Source organism: Papaver somniferum, chromosome 2 (genome assembly GCF_003573695.1).
Source record: "Papaver somniferum cultivar HN1 chromosome 2, ASM357369v1, whole genome shotgun sequence".
Lineage (NCBI taxonomy): Eukaryota > Viridiplantae > Streptophyta > Magnoliopsida > Ranunculales > Papaveraceae > Papaver > Papaver somniferum.
In genome coordinates, this window is record NC_039359.1 from 102,333,406 (window position 1) to 102,347,865 (window position 14,460).

The 14,460-nt window shown below is 36.0% G+C and overlaps 2 protein-coding genes across 2 annotated transcripts; one reads left to right on the forward strand and one right to left on the reverse strand.

Moving 5' to 3' along the window:
• The first annotated feature begins 2,557 nt into the window (after positions 1 to 2,557).
• On the forward strand, positions 2,558 to 5,239 carry LOC113348607. The gene is made up of 2 exons (XM_026592446.1): positions 2,558 to 3,951; positions 4,457 to 5,239. The coding sequence occupies exons 1-2, from the start codon at positions 3,282 to 3,284 to the stop codon at positions 5,092 to 5,094; spliced, it is 1,308 nt and encodes a 435-aa protein (XP_026448231.1). The 5' UTR covers positions 2,558 to 3,281; the 3' UTR covers positions 5,095 to 5,239.
• A 52-nt stretch (positions 5,240 to 5,291) lies between these two features.
• On the reverse strand, positions 5,292 to 7,787 carry LOC113348608 (probable serine/threonine-protein kinase At1g54610). Its single transcript, XM_026592447.1, has 5 exons — positions 7,383 to 7,787; positions 6,672 to 6,968; positions 6,257 to 6,574; positions 5,858 to 6,069; positions 5,292 to 5,499 (listed from the first exon to the last, which is right to left on the reverse strand). The coding sequence occupies exons 1-5, from the start codon at positions 7,617 to 7,619 to the stop codon at positions 5,475 to 5,477; spliced, it is 1,089 nt and encodes a 362-aa protein (XP_026448232.1). The 5' UTR covers positions 7,620 to 7,787; the 3' UTR covers positions 5,292 to 5,474.
• Between the last annotated feature and the right edge of the window lie 6,673 nt (positions 7,788 to 14,460).

Consider the following 14,460-nt stretch of genomic DNA (forward strand, 5'->3'; position numbering starts at 1 on the left):
TTTAATTAAATTTAAAGGCAATGGTCTCGAAAGTTATATTCTTGACAGTTGACATTTGACAGCCTATCAGCTGTTATTATCACCTGTGATTGTGAGTCTGTGACAAAACTACTGATAGGTTTTGTTTTCTTCCCTACCCTGCTGATGCATCTAAATAGCAAATTAGGACAGTAATTGAGGTGGATCGTGTACTCACGGTAGTTCTTTAATAATACTAACATATATAAATAAACCTTTTACACGTGTGAGTAGATTTTGAAGTTGGATATACATTCGAGAGCAAATGCTATGGAGCCTAAATCCATCCATATGATCCATTGGGTTCCCTACAAATACATAGAAAAGGCAAGAACTACCCTTTATGAAAGGGGTGTCAAGGGGTCGGTCCTGCTCAGTTAATGGTTATTTTTGCTTCTTTTATTAAGCATCAGTTAATGGTTGTGTCATGGATAACTCGTGGACCTTTTTTTTTTAGATTGAAAAACATTTGGTGCTGACAAGTTTCGAATTGGGATTACTAGTATCTTCACAATTCACAACAGGTGCAACAGTTCTATTACCAGAAATAGAACGGTGAAATAATCTATATAAAACCAATTTTCAATTTCTCAGGCCTATTCCTATGTACATGCCAAAACCTGATATTTGACATATATGTACTCACTATGAGACGTATAGTCATACACGACAGAGTTTCCATCGAGCGATAGAGATTCCATCGCCGAATAATTTTATATATATAAAAATTATCCTTCTCTCATACTTTTTCACTTTTTTAATATATTATTATATCTAAAGGGTCCCACTTAATATATTATAATACTAAACTTTTTATAAATACTCCACCACACAAATACAAATATACTCCCTTCGTTCCTATTATATAAGCGGATTTAGCAAAATCTCTTAGATTAAGAAATTATCTTGATTTCTTAAATATGCATCTACTTTCCTATTTTAACCTTTGTCTCGTTCCTAATACAATTATCAATGCACAATAAATAAGGGCATATATAAGAAAAACTCATCTTGGAATTGTTATTCCGCCTATCTAGTTGGACTACAAAAATTGAAAACTTCGCCTATATCTTGGGGACGGAGGGAGTATATTTTATTCATTAGGGTCCCACCCAACACAATTAAATATATGTTTTTAATCAAATTTGCTATATCTACCATAGTGGGAAACTCATTCGCCATGCCATGAGCATTTTTTTTGGCATGTGCATAGGAATAGGCTTAATGATGTTCTTAAAGATTTTTCATTTGTCTATCCATTTTTTTCCCATCATGGGCCACGGCTCATGGCCTTAAGTAACTGTTTTTAAAAGTAACCCGTTATAGGGGCGGCATGGTTCATTAGAGGGACGACATTCTAATAGGACAAAAAGGGTCATTACATGATCATTCAAGGTGTCCCTTATAAAAAAAGTACTGAAAATGACAAATTAACCATCATAATTGATAACCTAGTTTAGTGATGATAATCAAGTTTAGTGTTAATGATTAATTTCACTTATATTAACTCAAAATCAAAACCAAAATCAGATTTTTTGAGTTAAAAAAAAAGTTTAGAGGAGAAGGTCAATCTCAATCAATTGAAGAAATTAACCAACAAAATGAAGAACCAGGACCCGAAAATGACCGGGTATACTTCTAAATTAGTCCCAACTAGCTTTTTGTTGCTCAAGGTTATCGAAAGTACGTATTAAATTCAATCTTTTTACATTTTCAGAGCTAATTACTGTTGGAATTGTGCTCATAACCAACCGCAAATCGAAGTTACGGTTCGTAAAAGATGAACTACCAACCGTAACTTGTTAAATTTGAAGAAAACCCAATCGTAAAACCAGTTACGGTTGGTAACTAAATGTTCGATACCAACCGTAACTCAGTTACGGTTCGTAACCAAATGCTCGATACCAATCGTAAATGAGCTACGGTTCGTAAACTAAAATGGTTACCAACCGTAACTGAAGAAAATTCTCAGATATAAGAACATACCGTGGGTAATTGAACTATTACTAATCGTAACAACATCAAAATATCCAGTTACGGTTCGTAATTGAGTTAAAATCAACCGTAACTCATATAAACCCAGAAATTTCAATTTTCATCTAAAACCCTAATTTTCGATAGATATTACACTTAAATCGAACAAAATAAACTAAATCGTAACCGGGTTTTCAAAACATACCTCATATAAGTCATTACACTACACTTGATTAATTTTCGAATCGTCGATTAATCAAAGACGATGAAATTTTGAGTTTTAATGGAGGTTACGGTTGATGGGAGGAGGAGAAAAGAAGAAGAAAGAAAACAAATATTCAATTTAGCTTTGATTTAGGTTGAAAAATGGAAAGAGTAATCTAATTAATTTACACCCCCTATAGGACATCCCCTAACCAACTAGAAAGACATTACTATCATACTGCCGCCTCTCTACTAAACCATGCCCCCTATAACAAGTTACTTTTAAAACCTTGATTGGTCTTACAGTTAGCTCTGCTTCCGGTTGTACAAGACCACGTAATATTGATAGTACGACTGATTGATATCTCTGGATGGTAAATCTCTTGTCTGAAATGAAAGCAGTAAAGTTAATTCGTGTCAACTGCAAATTGTACCGATCACCAGGAAGATATCAATAAATTTCTTCTGTCAATAGAGTGAGAGAGACGAATATCCAAAAAAATAAATTCAAATCCGACCCATCCGGGTTTACAAATAAGTTAAGTTTTTTCCAATTTCAAATTTGAATAAGTACTGTCATTACCACCTCTGCGGTGTTTTTAGTGTTGATAAAAATGTCAGTGAAACAAGGATATTTTTTAGATTTTTTATCATTTTCATGTTAAAACCCCCCATCACATTCTTGTTTTTTGGAGCTTCATCTCTCTCTAGTTTTTGATAAAACCCATTCAGGAAAAGTCTTCAACTTCAAGTTTTTAAGGCTTTTTTCACAACTTTAGTGGGATTTTTAAGTCTAAGCAACCATTGTTGTCAGTGTTTTGAAGCTTTTTCTGCTCATATCTTTTAGAGTTAGATTTTGTTTATTTGTTAAGTTTGTAAGTGACAAAGGGTACACTAAGAAAAGAAACTCCAAGTCATACTAGTCTAGTACATACATATGGTAAGAAAGTTTGTAAAAAAGCTGTAACTTTCCCATTCTAATGGAGAATATATAGAAAGTTAAAAGAAGTTCTTTTCAGAGCAATGGGAGAAATGGGGCTATCTTAAAATCAGCAAAAGTTGGAGATTTCTACTACTGCTGAACCATGAAAAGTTTTGGGAAAACACAGAAGGAAGTAGTAGTTGAAGAAGAAAAGAAGAAGAAATCTCCAACTGTTTGGTTTTCTTTGAAGAAATCTTTACAATGTAAATCTGACCCAGCAGATGTTTTTGATCCAAAAACAGCTAGGAATGGTAATTTTAATAACAATCAGAATGGTGGGTTGGCTTCAATCTTGACAAAGAGAACAAGTAGGTCTGGTTGTTCAAGATCTATAGCAAATCTCAAAGATGTTATTCATGGAAGTAAAAGACATTTGGAGAAACCAATTTGTAGTCCAAGATCTATTGGGAGTAATGAATTGATAAATCCATTAGCACATGAAGTAATTCTAAGTGATTCCAAGTGTGAATTGAAGATTACTGGTTATAATGGAGGATTACATGAAGGAAATGGTGGTGGTTCTGGTTCTGGTTTTGTGGGTACTCTTACACCTGGTACACCAGGTCCTGGAGGAACTTATTCATTTAAAACCCCAACAAGAAAATCTTCTACTTTTTACTCTGATAAAGAAGGGTTTGGAGGTTCTGCTCCAAAATCCAGAACTTCTCTTGACATAGATTCTAATGGGTCTTCTTCTGTTACTTGCCATAAATGTGGAGAGAAATTTGGGAAATGGGAAGGTTTAGAAGCACATCATCTCTCCAAACATGCAGGTATATAACTCCCCCCATAATCCTTTGACTATTTTTCCTTTGCTGATAATTTGATTTCTGAGTTAGTCCCATTGTTAGTCTTGACATAGATTCTAATGGGTCTTGGATTTTTAATTTTCTTAGTTAGTCCCATTTTGGGTTAGCATAATTTTGGTTCAACTCTCTGCTGGTTAGTCTGAGCTCTTGCTTCCTCTGTTTGTTATGTGTATGCATATCCATGTTGATGTATCCAAATTTTAAGCTTCACCATGAAACTAGAATCAATTTGTCCAGATCATTCATCACCATATTAAGGAGGTTGAGTTCTGTCTTATGCTTTTCTCGGTAATAATCAGCTCACAATGTGATATTAGCTCATTTGGTCTTCTTAACTCTTGGGTCTCAATTTGTATGAATTGCAGAGTCTATTCTTCTATACTCACTAATATAATGCCGTTTCTATATGAGTTTCTTGAGTTTGAATCGACAGTCTATTCTTCGCTGAAGAGTCCCTTGTATCTTGCAGTTACTGAACTCGTGGAAGGAGATTCGTCTCGCAAGATTGTAGAAATAATTTGCCAAATAAACTCATTCAAAACCGAGAATAATTTGACAAGAATTGAGAGGGTTTTGAAGGTCCACAATATGCAAAAGACACTAGCTCGGTTTGAAGAATACAGGGAGATGGTGAAAGTTAAGGCCAGCAAGCTCCCAAAAAAACATCCTAGATGTCAAGCTGATGGAAATGAACTATTAAGATTCTACGGCACAACATTGGCTTGTTCTCTCGGTATGAACAGTTCATCCAACCTCTGTGTATCAGAAAAATGCAATGTATGTCGGATAATTAGACACGGATTCTCCGTTAAAAAGGAGGTTAAGGGTGGTATTGGTGTTTTCACAACTTCTACAAGTGGAAGAGCTTTCGAATCTGTCGAGCTTTCTGAAGAAGAAAACTCATCTTTGAAGAAGGCTTTGATAGTTTGTAGAGTGATTGCTGGCAGAGTTCATAGGCCATTGGAGAACTTCCAAGAGAGACTTGCTGGGCAGACAGGGTTCGACTCCTTAGCCGGAAAAATGGGTCCTTATTCAAATATTGAAGAACTATATTTACTTAACCCAAAAGCTCTACTTCCATGCTTTGTGGTAATCTGTAAACCCTGAATGAATGCTGTTTCAAATGATTTTTTTGGTAAACCTGTCTCTCTCTGGTCACATGTCTTTAAAATTCGCCATAGTTATAATATTACTACATGCATAGCTTGCATCTATGCCTCCCAAGATCTGATAAGCAATGTCTAAATGGTGAATGATAATGATTCTCATATTTATACAAGGAGAAGAATGACAGAGTGCTTGTCTTAAAAGAATGAAGTTTATAGTTACACAAATTGCAAGAAAAATATATAACCTTGCTTATTTGCATACAACATGGGATAGAAATCTCGAACAAATTTAATCATTTAAAGAGACTTCGTTTTGCTGTCTAGCATAATACCTGTAACTTCTTTTGAACAATGTAAAACGTTAAGCTTCCGAATGCTTCAAGCTTGGCTTGACTGTGAAAAACTGCAAAACAGAAATGAGAAAATTGATCTTCTTTTCCACTGAAGCTAGCACAACGCAAGACAGTAGTATTAGTTATCGTATTAAACTCATTTTTGATAACTGAGATTGATTTGTTAACAAAGGCCCTGAAGGCAGTGAATACAACCAAACAAAGAGTGAGCAGTAGAGGAGCAACCCCAAAACAAACGACACCCCTAAGGCCCCATAACACCTTCGCATCTAAGAAGGGAAGATAGTGTACCAAAAACAGAGTACTATGCCACTGTAAAATGTAAATAGAAGATCTGTTGCGAAGAAAACATAAATTGCAACTTGACTTGATTGAACTATCTGTAAAAAAAAACTTCTTTAAGGTTACCTCACTCCGCAATAAAGCAGTAGTGGTGTGACGCTCAAATGGATCAATTGCAACGATGCTAGTGAGCAAGTTTGGAAAGTCCGACCCCTGACTATGCACCGCTTATATGGACATTGGGGCATAAATAAGCTTTTGTACAGAAGGTTTGAGGTTCTCCAGTATGTCTCTGACGGGGATCCACAGAGCTTGAAAATCTGGTGCAATTGATCCGCCTAAATGACCAGTGGTGAAGGAAAAACATATTAGTTAGTGCTATTCACCAAAAGCTGATAACTGCATACATGTAGATTTCATGATAAGAGTTTCTGAATTCTTGGGATTTCAGCAATGAATGACTGAAGCAAAACTAAGCAAGAATGGAGATAGCCAAGGATGAAAAACAACAAAAATAAAACTTACTTGCGTACGCCCGGCCATGATTGGTTCTCCAGTCAATAATTCACCAAGAATGCAACCAGCACTCCATAGGTCAATACCTACACCGTAGTCTGTAGCCCCCAAAATAAGCTCCGGAGCTCTATACCATAAATTGGCTACTCGATTACTCTTAGGTTTCTTATTGTTAGGATCAAAGAATGAAGCTGATCCAAAACCAGAAATTTTGAGTATTCCTTTGTCGTCAAATAAGAGATTTGAACCATTAAGATTACGATGTAAGACTCCCAGGCTGTGACAATGCTCAAGTCCAGATAACAATTGAAGCATATACGGCTTCACCTGCCAATGTTCAAGAAACCTTACAAGCACTCAAAACAAAGTAGAGAAATTTGTACGTGAAAATACCGAGGAACAACTTCTTTGGCGTTTACATTACCTGAGTCTCTGTAAGCTTAGTTCCTCCACTAATAGCGAGTTCAGATAAATCATGTTCCGTATGCTCAAACACAAGGTGTAATTCATAATACTTCTTATTCTTCGAAGATACTACCAGACCTTCTAATTTTATAACATTAGGATGGTTGTCCAGCCGGCGCATGATTATAAGCTGTCTAGCCATTGATCTTAAACTCACGGAATCTGATCTATCGATTCGAACCTTCTTTAATGCCACCATTTTACTGGTCAAAGTGTCTTTAGCTTTATACTCGGTGCTTCGGGCTCCCCGAGAAATCTACACAAGGAGGAGATGGCTCATTGAACAACATATACAAGCATTATAATTGTTATATGGCAAGGGCACTTATGTTTCTTCGTTATATAGATGTCACGGCATTCATTTTCTAAATTCGGATAAGAAACCCTCCAGTGATTCCTTAAGTGGTATGCATTTATTCGTGGGTTCTAAAATTTCCTTATGTTCAACAAAGCAATTCCTCTCAGTCCGAATGTGCAACTTGGGCAAGATCTTGGTTTGAGTCAGCTAAAATGCTTGACTCGGATATGTAGATGTTTTTACTACCTTTTCCTATAAATTTTTGCAGGACAAAAATCAAACGAGTTGCATTCAGCTGATTCAGAATTAGAAGGTATTTTTAGTACTTTTTACCAGACATTTTTGCGAGTCAAATTTAGAGGACGGGTTTACCTGATGAAGCATTTCAAATGTGTGAGCTGCACGAGGAGTCCAGACATATATAGCCTCAGAAGCAACAGAAACAAGCCAAATAGGCCAACCAGCAGCAACCTGTTCTCCATGTAAACTGTTGGGTACATTTTTACTCACCTTAAGATTTGTTCTTCTTCGCAACAATAGCGGACTTGATTCTTGATTGTTTTCTATTTTTTTTTCTGTTCTGATATTGGTTTCCATTTTCAATAACATCTAAAATCCTTTTACATTTTTTGCACTCGATTTCTTCCGGTTGATCCTTTTCCTCCTTGATTACTGCTTTTGTTGACGATGATGGAACTGAATAGCCAAAACAGTTTACTCTAGTAGTTTCAGGATCTTCATTTTCAGAGTCTTCCTCCGAATCAGGCCTGAAATATATTGTATTAGTCATTATATTTCTCCCCTCTGCAAATTAAAAATTCCGACCTCCAATTTTGAATTCCATCTACAGTTTTAGTTTTAGAAGTTATGTTCGAAATGACCTGCAAATTTTGTTCATTTTCAACAATTGCATTAGACTTTTCAGTTCCAGTCCACTGCTCACGGTCTAAACTTAAAAATTCTGGGCAGGCAAAGTCCTTAAACCCAGTGGGCACGCGTTTTCGTGGGGCGGTTTAGTAGGCTCAACCAGAATGCTGCGTGGGACCGTGTTGTGCTCGTGTAGGACGTCAGTGCTTAATTTGTCCGATTCAAGCATGAAAAGGATCTCAGCGGAAACCTGTCTGCGGACGTCAATGTAAGCTTCACAACATTCCTCGTTAACCAACTGGCATTAGCCCAGTTGGCCAGGGATTGGACTCCCAATCTAGATTCTACACTCATTGTGACTAGACACCGAGAAATATTCTGAGTGGGGAATCAACGAATGATCACAGCACTCTCAGCATTTGGATGATGAATGGGCAGAAGTGGGCCCCTTGCTTTATCTCACACAGTGTGTGATTCAATTCCCGAGAGAAAGTTTCGGTTAATTTATCTTTTTCGCCCAACTTATAGGTTGTGGGTTCAATTCCCGCGCTGATCGTGTTTAAGAAAAGCATTGCATTCCTGGTCGAAATCAAAAGTTGACATTTCCAATATTTCAATTTTTTTTTTCAGAAAATGCTTACCGATGGACCAAGTCTGATTGTGATAATCATAGAAATACATAAAGGTTGCAATATGAAAAAGATTATAATAGCTCATCACTCACAACACTATTTAAGACTAACAGTACACCTGTTAGCAGGATTTTTATGGATAAGGTTCCAAGACTTGTGACTAACTTGCACAAGGGTGAGCCGAACTCTCACCAGGGGAATTATGCTGACATTTACCCTTGTTTTTACCTCTTCCTTTCACTGAGAATATTCTTTTTGGACATGAAAAGTGATCATCAAATTTACTATCAACATGGAAGGAGACAAGATTTGAATCCTTACCTGATTGTGTGGATGAGGATAACAATTTGTCAATAAGATCTTTATATCCTGTAATGATCAAATTCATGTTAGCTTGTTGGATCGTGTCATTGATGAGTGTACCAATTTTTTCAAGAGATGTATGAGTATCCTTAGGAACCCATATTTGTGATGGATTTTCTGAGTTCTTCTTTAACCGATTTTGCATACTACCTTTTTGACTTGTCCGAATATTCGTGGACCAAGCAGAACTGACATTCCTAGAAGCAAATGCCTGAACATGTTTGTTAGAGCATTGCTCGGTCGAACACACAAGTGTTGATATCTCAAGATTGTTGTCAAACTTAGTTGTTAAAAACTATATCTTGATTTCTAGTATACAATTAGTTAAATCTCGGACTAGGATAAAAGATGTAGTTGAGAAACGAAACATCAGGGCAGCCATCATTGCGTTCTACCATTTGAAGGCGAAGATCAACCAAAACTTTTGGAGAACTTCCTCAACAAAAGGTAAGTGAAGACTGAACCACCTATTTCTCAAGTTATATTCACCTTTGTATCTTTGAGACGTCGTCGTGTAACTAATTAGACTATCGTAAGCATATCAAGAACTTAGAGTCAAGATTCATATTGTAATTAGTCCTCGAAATATGACTAATCTTAATTAACATTCATACTTGATGAATTTCGGTTAAGAAAAATTCATTGTTCATAATCAAAATCATGATTCAAGATTATCATTCGAAAATATCCTGGAACTGTGATATGAGTCATTGATGTTATTGGGGAATGTTTCGAATCCGTTTAGAGATAAATATAGAACTATTCTTAGATTCAAAGATTCATCTAACGGGGGATATTGATTGCTTGGTTCCAAAGCAAGCAATTAGAAAAGGTCGAGAAGGAATCACCTAGATCGCTAGCTGATAATCCAACATCTTTATCAAAAGATACTTCTGTTTTTGGGAGAAAGAGAGAGGTAACTCGATCAAAGAAAAAACTTAAAATCTAATATCTAGGCATCTTGATCAGCTGTTAAAGCATATCTTTGAGATGAGCTATTAAAGTATGAAATACTAAACCAAGTTTAAATAAAATACACTTGGAAGACTATATTTTAAATAAACTGGGGGAATATGTAGATGACATAATATAGCATCTACAAAAAATTTGACAACTGTAAGGTCTTGGAGCTCAGCACCGAGATAGAGTTTAGGTCGAGATAAAAATGACAAGTCTTCAGCTCGAGTATGGCCTGAAAATAATAATATAACCATTACAGCATTGTTCGGCCGAACTTGCAAGCATTGCTATCTCAAGCTTGTTTGTCAAGTTTAGGTGATCAAAACTATAAGTCTTGATTTCTAGTCTACTTATAGATACGTCTCGGATTATGATAGAATGTGTAGTTGAGCTTTAGACTTCACAATGTTCATCGATCGAAGACGAATCTACTAAGGAGAGATTGGAGGAACTTCATCAATAGAAGGTATGTGGAGACTAAAACTTATTTATCACTCAGAAGTTTATTCAATTCTATCTCCTATTGAGACTAAGTCATATGTCTATTTAGACTTTTATATTATACACATTTGATATTTCGAGATGAGTTTAACTCGCTTATCTATTCCTCGAAATATGTGTTAGAAAGATTTTTTTCTTTAGCTACGTTCATCATTATTCTTGACGAGTTTATTTGGAAACAATTTATTTGTTGGAAGCTAAATAATAAGTCAAAAGATGATCATGTGAAAATTTCCTTGAAACATCTTATATGATTTGTGTGAGATAGTCATTTGATGTCGACTCGGAGTGTTTCGTATTGATCATTAAATCACTTGAAAATTACTTATAAGCTAATAATTTGTGTGAGAAAACTATTGTCGTCTTCTAAGGATGTTTCAATAATTGAAATGGGAGTTTAAAACAATTAACCATTGTCTGGATATAACACAGTATGCATACCAGTAATTCAGCTCCGGGAAGTAAGTTTGCACACCAGTATGCGAACGGTTTTAACTGTTAAAGTTCGTGAACCAAGTTTGCAAACAGTATGCGAACGGTTTCACATGAGTTCGGTCCGGAACGACAGTATGCATACCCGTTTGCGAACTGTCGTACATGACCAAAGTCCGAAACTTAAGTTTGCGTACCCGTTTGCAAACTAAGTTGGTTAAAGTTCTAAAATCGGTTAAATATGATTTCATACTCATGAAAAAATACATTTATATATTAAGGAATGCAATCATTGCAAACCGTAGCTAAAATGTTCATGAATTGATTCTTTTGAATCGATCCGATTTTGTTTCAATTGTGTCTTGTATACTTCTATGAGAATATGAACAATTGAACAACTCTATGAGTAACACAATTAGATTCATTTGATCATCATTTGATCTATAAGTGTTGGATGAATGTGGTTAATACAAAAGTGTTCATATGGCTAACTTTGGTTAACTATTGTTGAGCCAACTCAATATACACCTTTAGGTACAGTTACCCATATCTAAATGAAGGTATATTTCATTTGTGTGTAACAAGCTAAGACCATATAACAGTGGAGAGATATTGCTTTGGTTTAAAGCAAACTTAGCTTGAATCTTAAATCAGGTTTTCATCTAACCGTGAATATTGATCGCTTTGTTTCTAAGCTTTCAAACCCTGATTTGAAAGACTATATAAGGGGAACTCTAGCAACGAAAACCTAATCCCCACACCTTCTGTGTGATACTAGTTGCGTACTACAGTCAATTCCCCTTTAACCTAGGTTTTTCCTAAAATTATAGGTTAACGATTTGAAGACAATTCATTGGGATTCTGATGTCAGAACCAACTATTTTCTCTGTAACGTGTTCTGATCTTACTTGTTCTATCGTATTGAGTACTATCTTCTCTAAGATTGGCTCAAGATTTATCTCCGATAGGTAATATATAAAAATTAATCACAAAGATCTGCGTCTCATTCTTTTTGATTCCACAATAACTTGTTCTACTACCATATAATTAAGTTATTGTAAGGTGATTAATATTTCTAGGCTGTTCTTCGGGAATATAAGACCGTATTATCAATTGGTTCCTGTTCACCTTGATTTATCAAAAGACGGAACAAAAACTTTGTAGGTATTTCTGTGGGAGACAGATTTATCTATCAGAATAGACTTTTCTGTGGGAGACAGATTTGTTTATAAAGTCTTTGACTTTGGGTCGTAGCAACTCTTAGTTGTGGGTGAGATCAACTAAGGGAATCAAGTGCGTTGAGTCCTGGTTGGATTCAGAGGCGTAAGGAACGTGACTGTACCTTAATCTGTGTGAGACTTGGTTAGGCCTCAACCACATTCCAGTCCGAAGTTAACTTGTAGTAGGCTAGAGTATGTAGCGGCTTAATACAGTGTGGTGTTCAAATCTGGACTAGGTCCCAGGGTTTTTCAGCATTTGTTGTTTCCTCGTTAACAAAACTTCTGATGTCTGTGTTATTTCTTTTCCGTATTATATTTGTTTCTATAATTGAAATATCACAGGTTGTGCATAGTTTAATCAATTGGTAAATCCAACCTTTGGTTGTTGATTCAAATTGATTGACACTTGAACATTGGTCTTTGGTATCGTTCAAGTTATTTCTCATATCAATCCGGCTCACAGATCTCTGTCTGTTCGATTGCAGATTGTATTAAAAAATTGAGATATAACTCTTGGATGTATTTCCTTGATTGAGTCTGACTGTCTAGTTGATTCTCTTGGAATTTATATCGGAGTTAGTCCATACATATTACCGAACGAAATATTGGGTGTGGTTGTTAGACCCCCGCATTTTCAATAACTAAGAACGAGACATGTAATATCGTGACACGTGTAAAGACATGAGTTATAGAGCAGGAAACAAAAATAATACCAAAGGATATCAGAAGTCAAGATCCGGAGATCGATAAGTAATAAAAATTCCAGGTCGAGAAGATAACTTAACATCAAAGTAAAGTAAAAATAGATCATGACATCGTCTCCATATAGAAACGGGTGGTTCCATATTATACATACATTTAGTGTGATTCATACGCATGTAACAATATATAATCCCAAGAAGCTAATCTTGTAACCCCAGACATTGTATACAGTCTAATTTGATCAGTAAAAATTATAATTTTCTATGTTATCTCTCTTAATTCCTTTAGATCTAATTCAGTTAATCCACCTAAAAGACAATTGGTAAATCACAATTGAACAAGAACCAAGTAATCGGCATAGAGAAATAAATGATTGAATCAAGTCAGGAGATCGAACTTAACCAATAATACGATCATAATCTTGCGCGTTTGTTAGGACTCCTAAATCGAAAAATACGCATCTTCAACAGTGTCCATATATTTTTCGAAAAATCATATAAAAAAAAAGAGACGGTGCATAATTTCTATCTTATTGTCAAAATAGTGATAGTTGAGGTTTCCATTTGTAAGGAATTTACCAAGCCTGTCCCATGAAGGTGCTATCTAAACACGCATCCACACTTGGAAAACACTTATCCTTCCATATTGTGATATCCTCACCATTAGCAACTTCCCAGTAGCTATATTGCTTGACATGCTTAAGATCTTCAGAAATGCCTCTCCATATCCAAGATCCATTAGCAGCAGTTGTTCCATGAAGAGGATTAACTTCATGGAAGTATATATTTTTTTTAGAATTTTCACCTAGAGATCATTGGAAGATGTGGACATATTTTAGGCTAACTTAATTAGCAAAGATTTATTGACATATCAGTTTTCTTTATGCCCATTCCTCCTTGGAATTTTGGTTCGGGTATACTATCCCATATTTTACTGTAATCACCTAAAGCATTTTTCTTACTATTCCACCAACACCTCCTTTGTATTGTATGTGTTGATACATGAAAAATAATTCCCCTTAACCAGGTGTTTGAGGGTGAAAACAGTTTCTGCTGGTTTCGGTAATTTCGTGTGATGTGGGTGAGAAACAAATCTAAACCCTAAACAATGTACTTCAAGGGAGTACTTTAGATTCGAGAGATCAATATGTACAAGTCCGACCTAAACCAAGAAATGGCCGTTCCGGACTTGCTTCGGTCACAAAGTGGAGGAGAAGGGTTGGTTTTGGGGTGGGAAGCGAAGAGAGTGTTGAGACTAGAATAGTTGATTCTGGAAGAGTAGTTATTTTGTGACTTGTATCAGAAAGTGGGAAGCTAACCGATGGGAAAGATAGAAAATATTTTCTGAGTGTTGTATGCTCCTGACCAGAACTTGTTGTTTGGTGGAAATAGGTAATGCCTATTTATACAAGTCGAAGTGAAACGTACTCTGGTCTCATTAAGAAATGGAAAACGGGTGAGTAAATGGGAGGAGGTGGTAAACGGTAACGCTTGGAATTGATGTTCCATAAAAAAAGCGTTTCCATTACTCCCTGTATTTACTAACCGCCTCATCCTTACGATACTTTCTTATAACGAGCGTAGTGTACGCCGCACGCTGTAAACCGCCAAACCAATACCCAATGAGCATCCCCCAGTTTGTGAAATGTATTCATGTCTCGAGTGTTTTTGTGGAAAAAATGTAGCATGTTATTGTTTTCTGGCAAGTTGATCTTGGGAAACTTGACGGCTCGGTGGTGACCTTCAACGGTCGAGATTTTGCATCTTAAGAGGA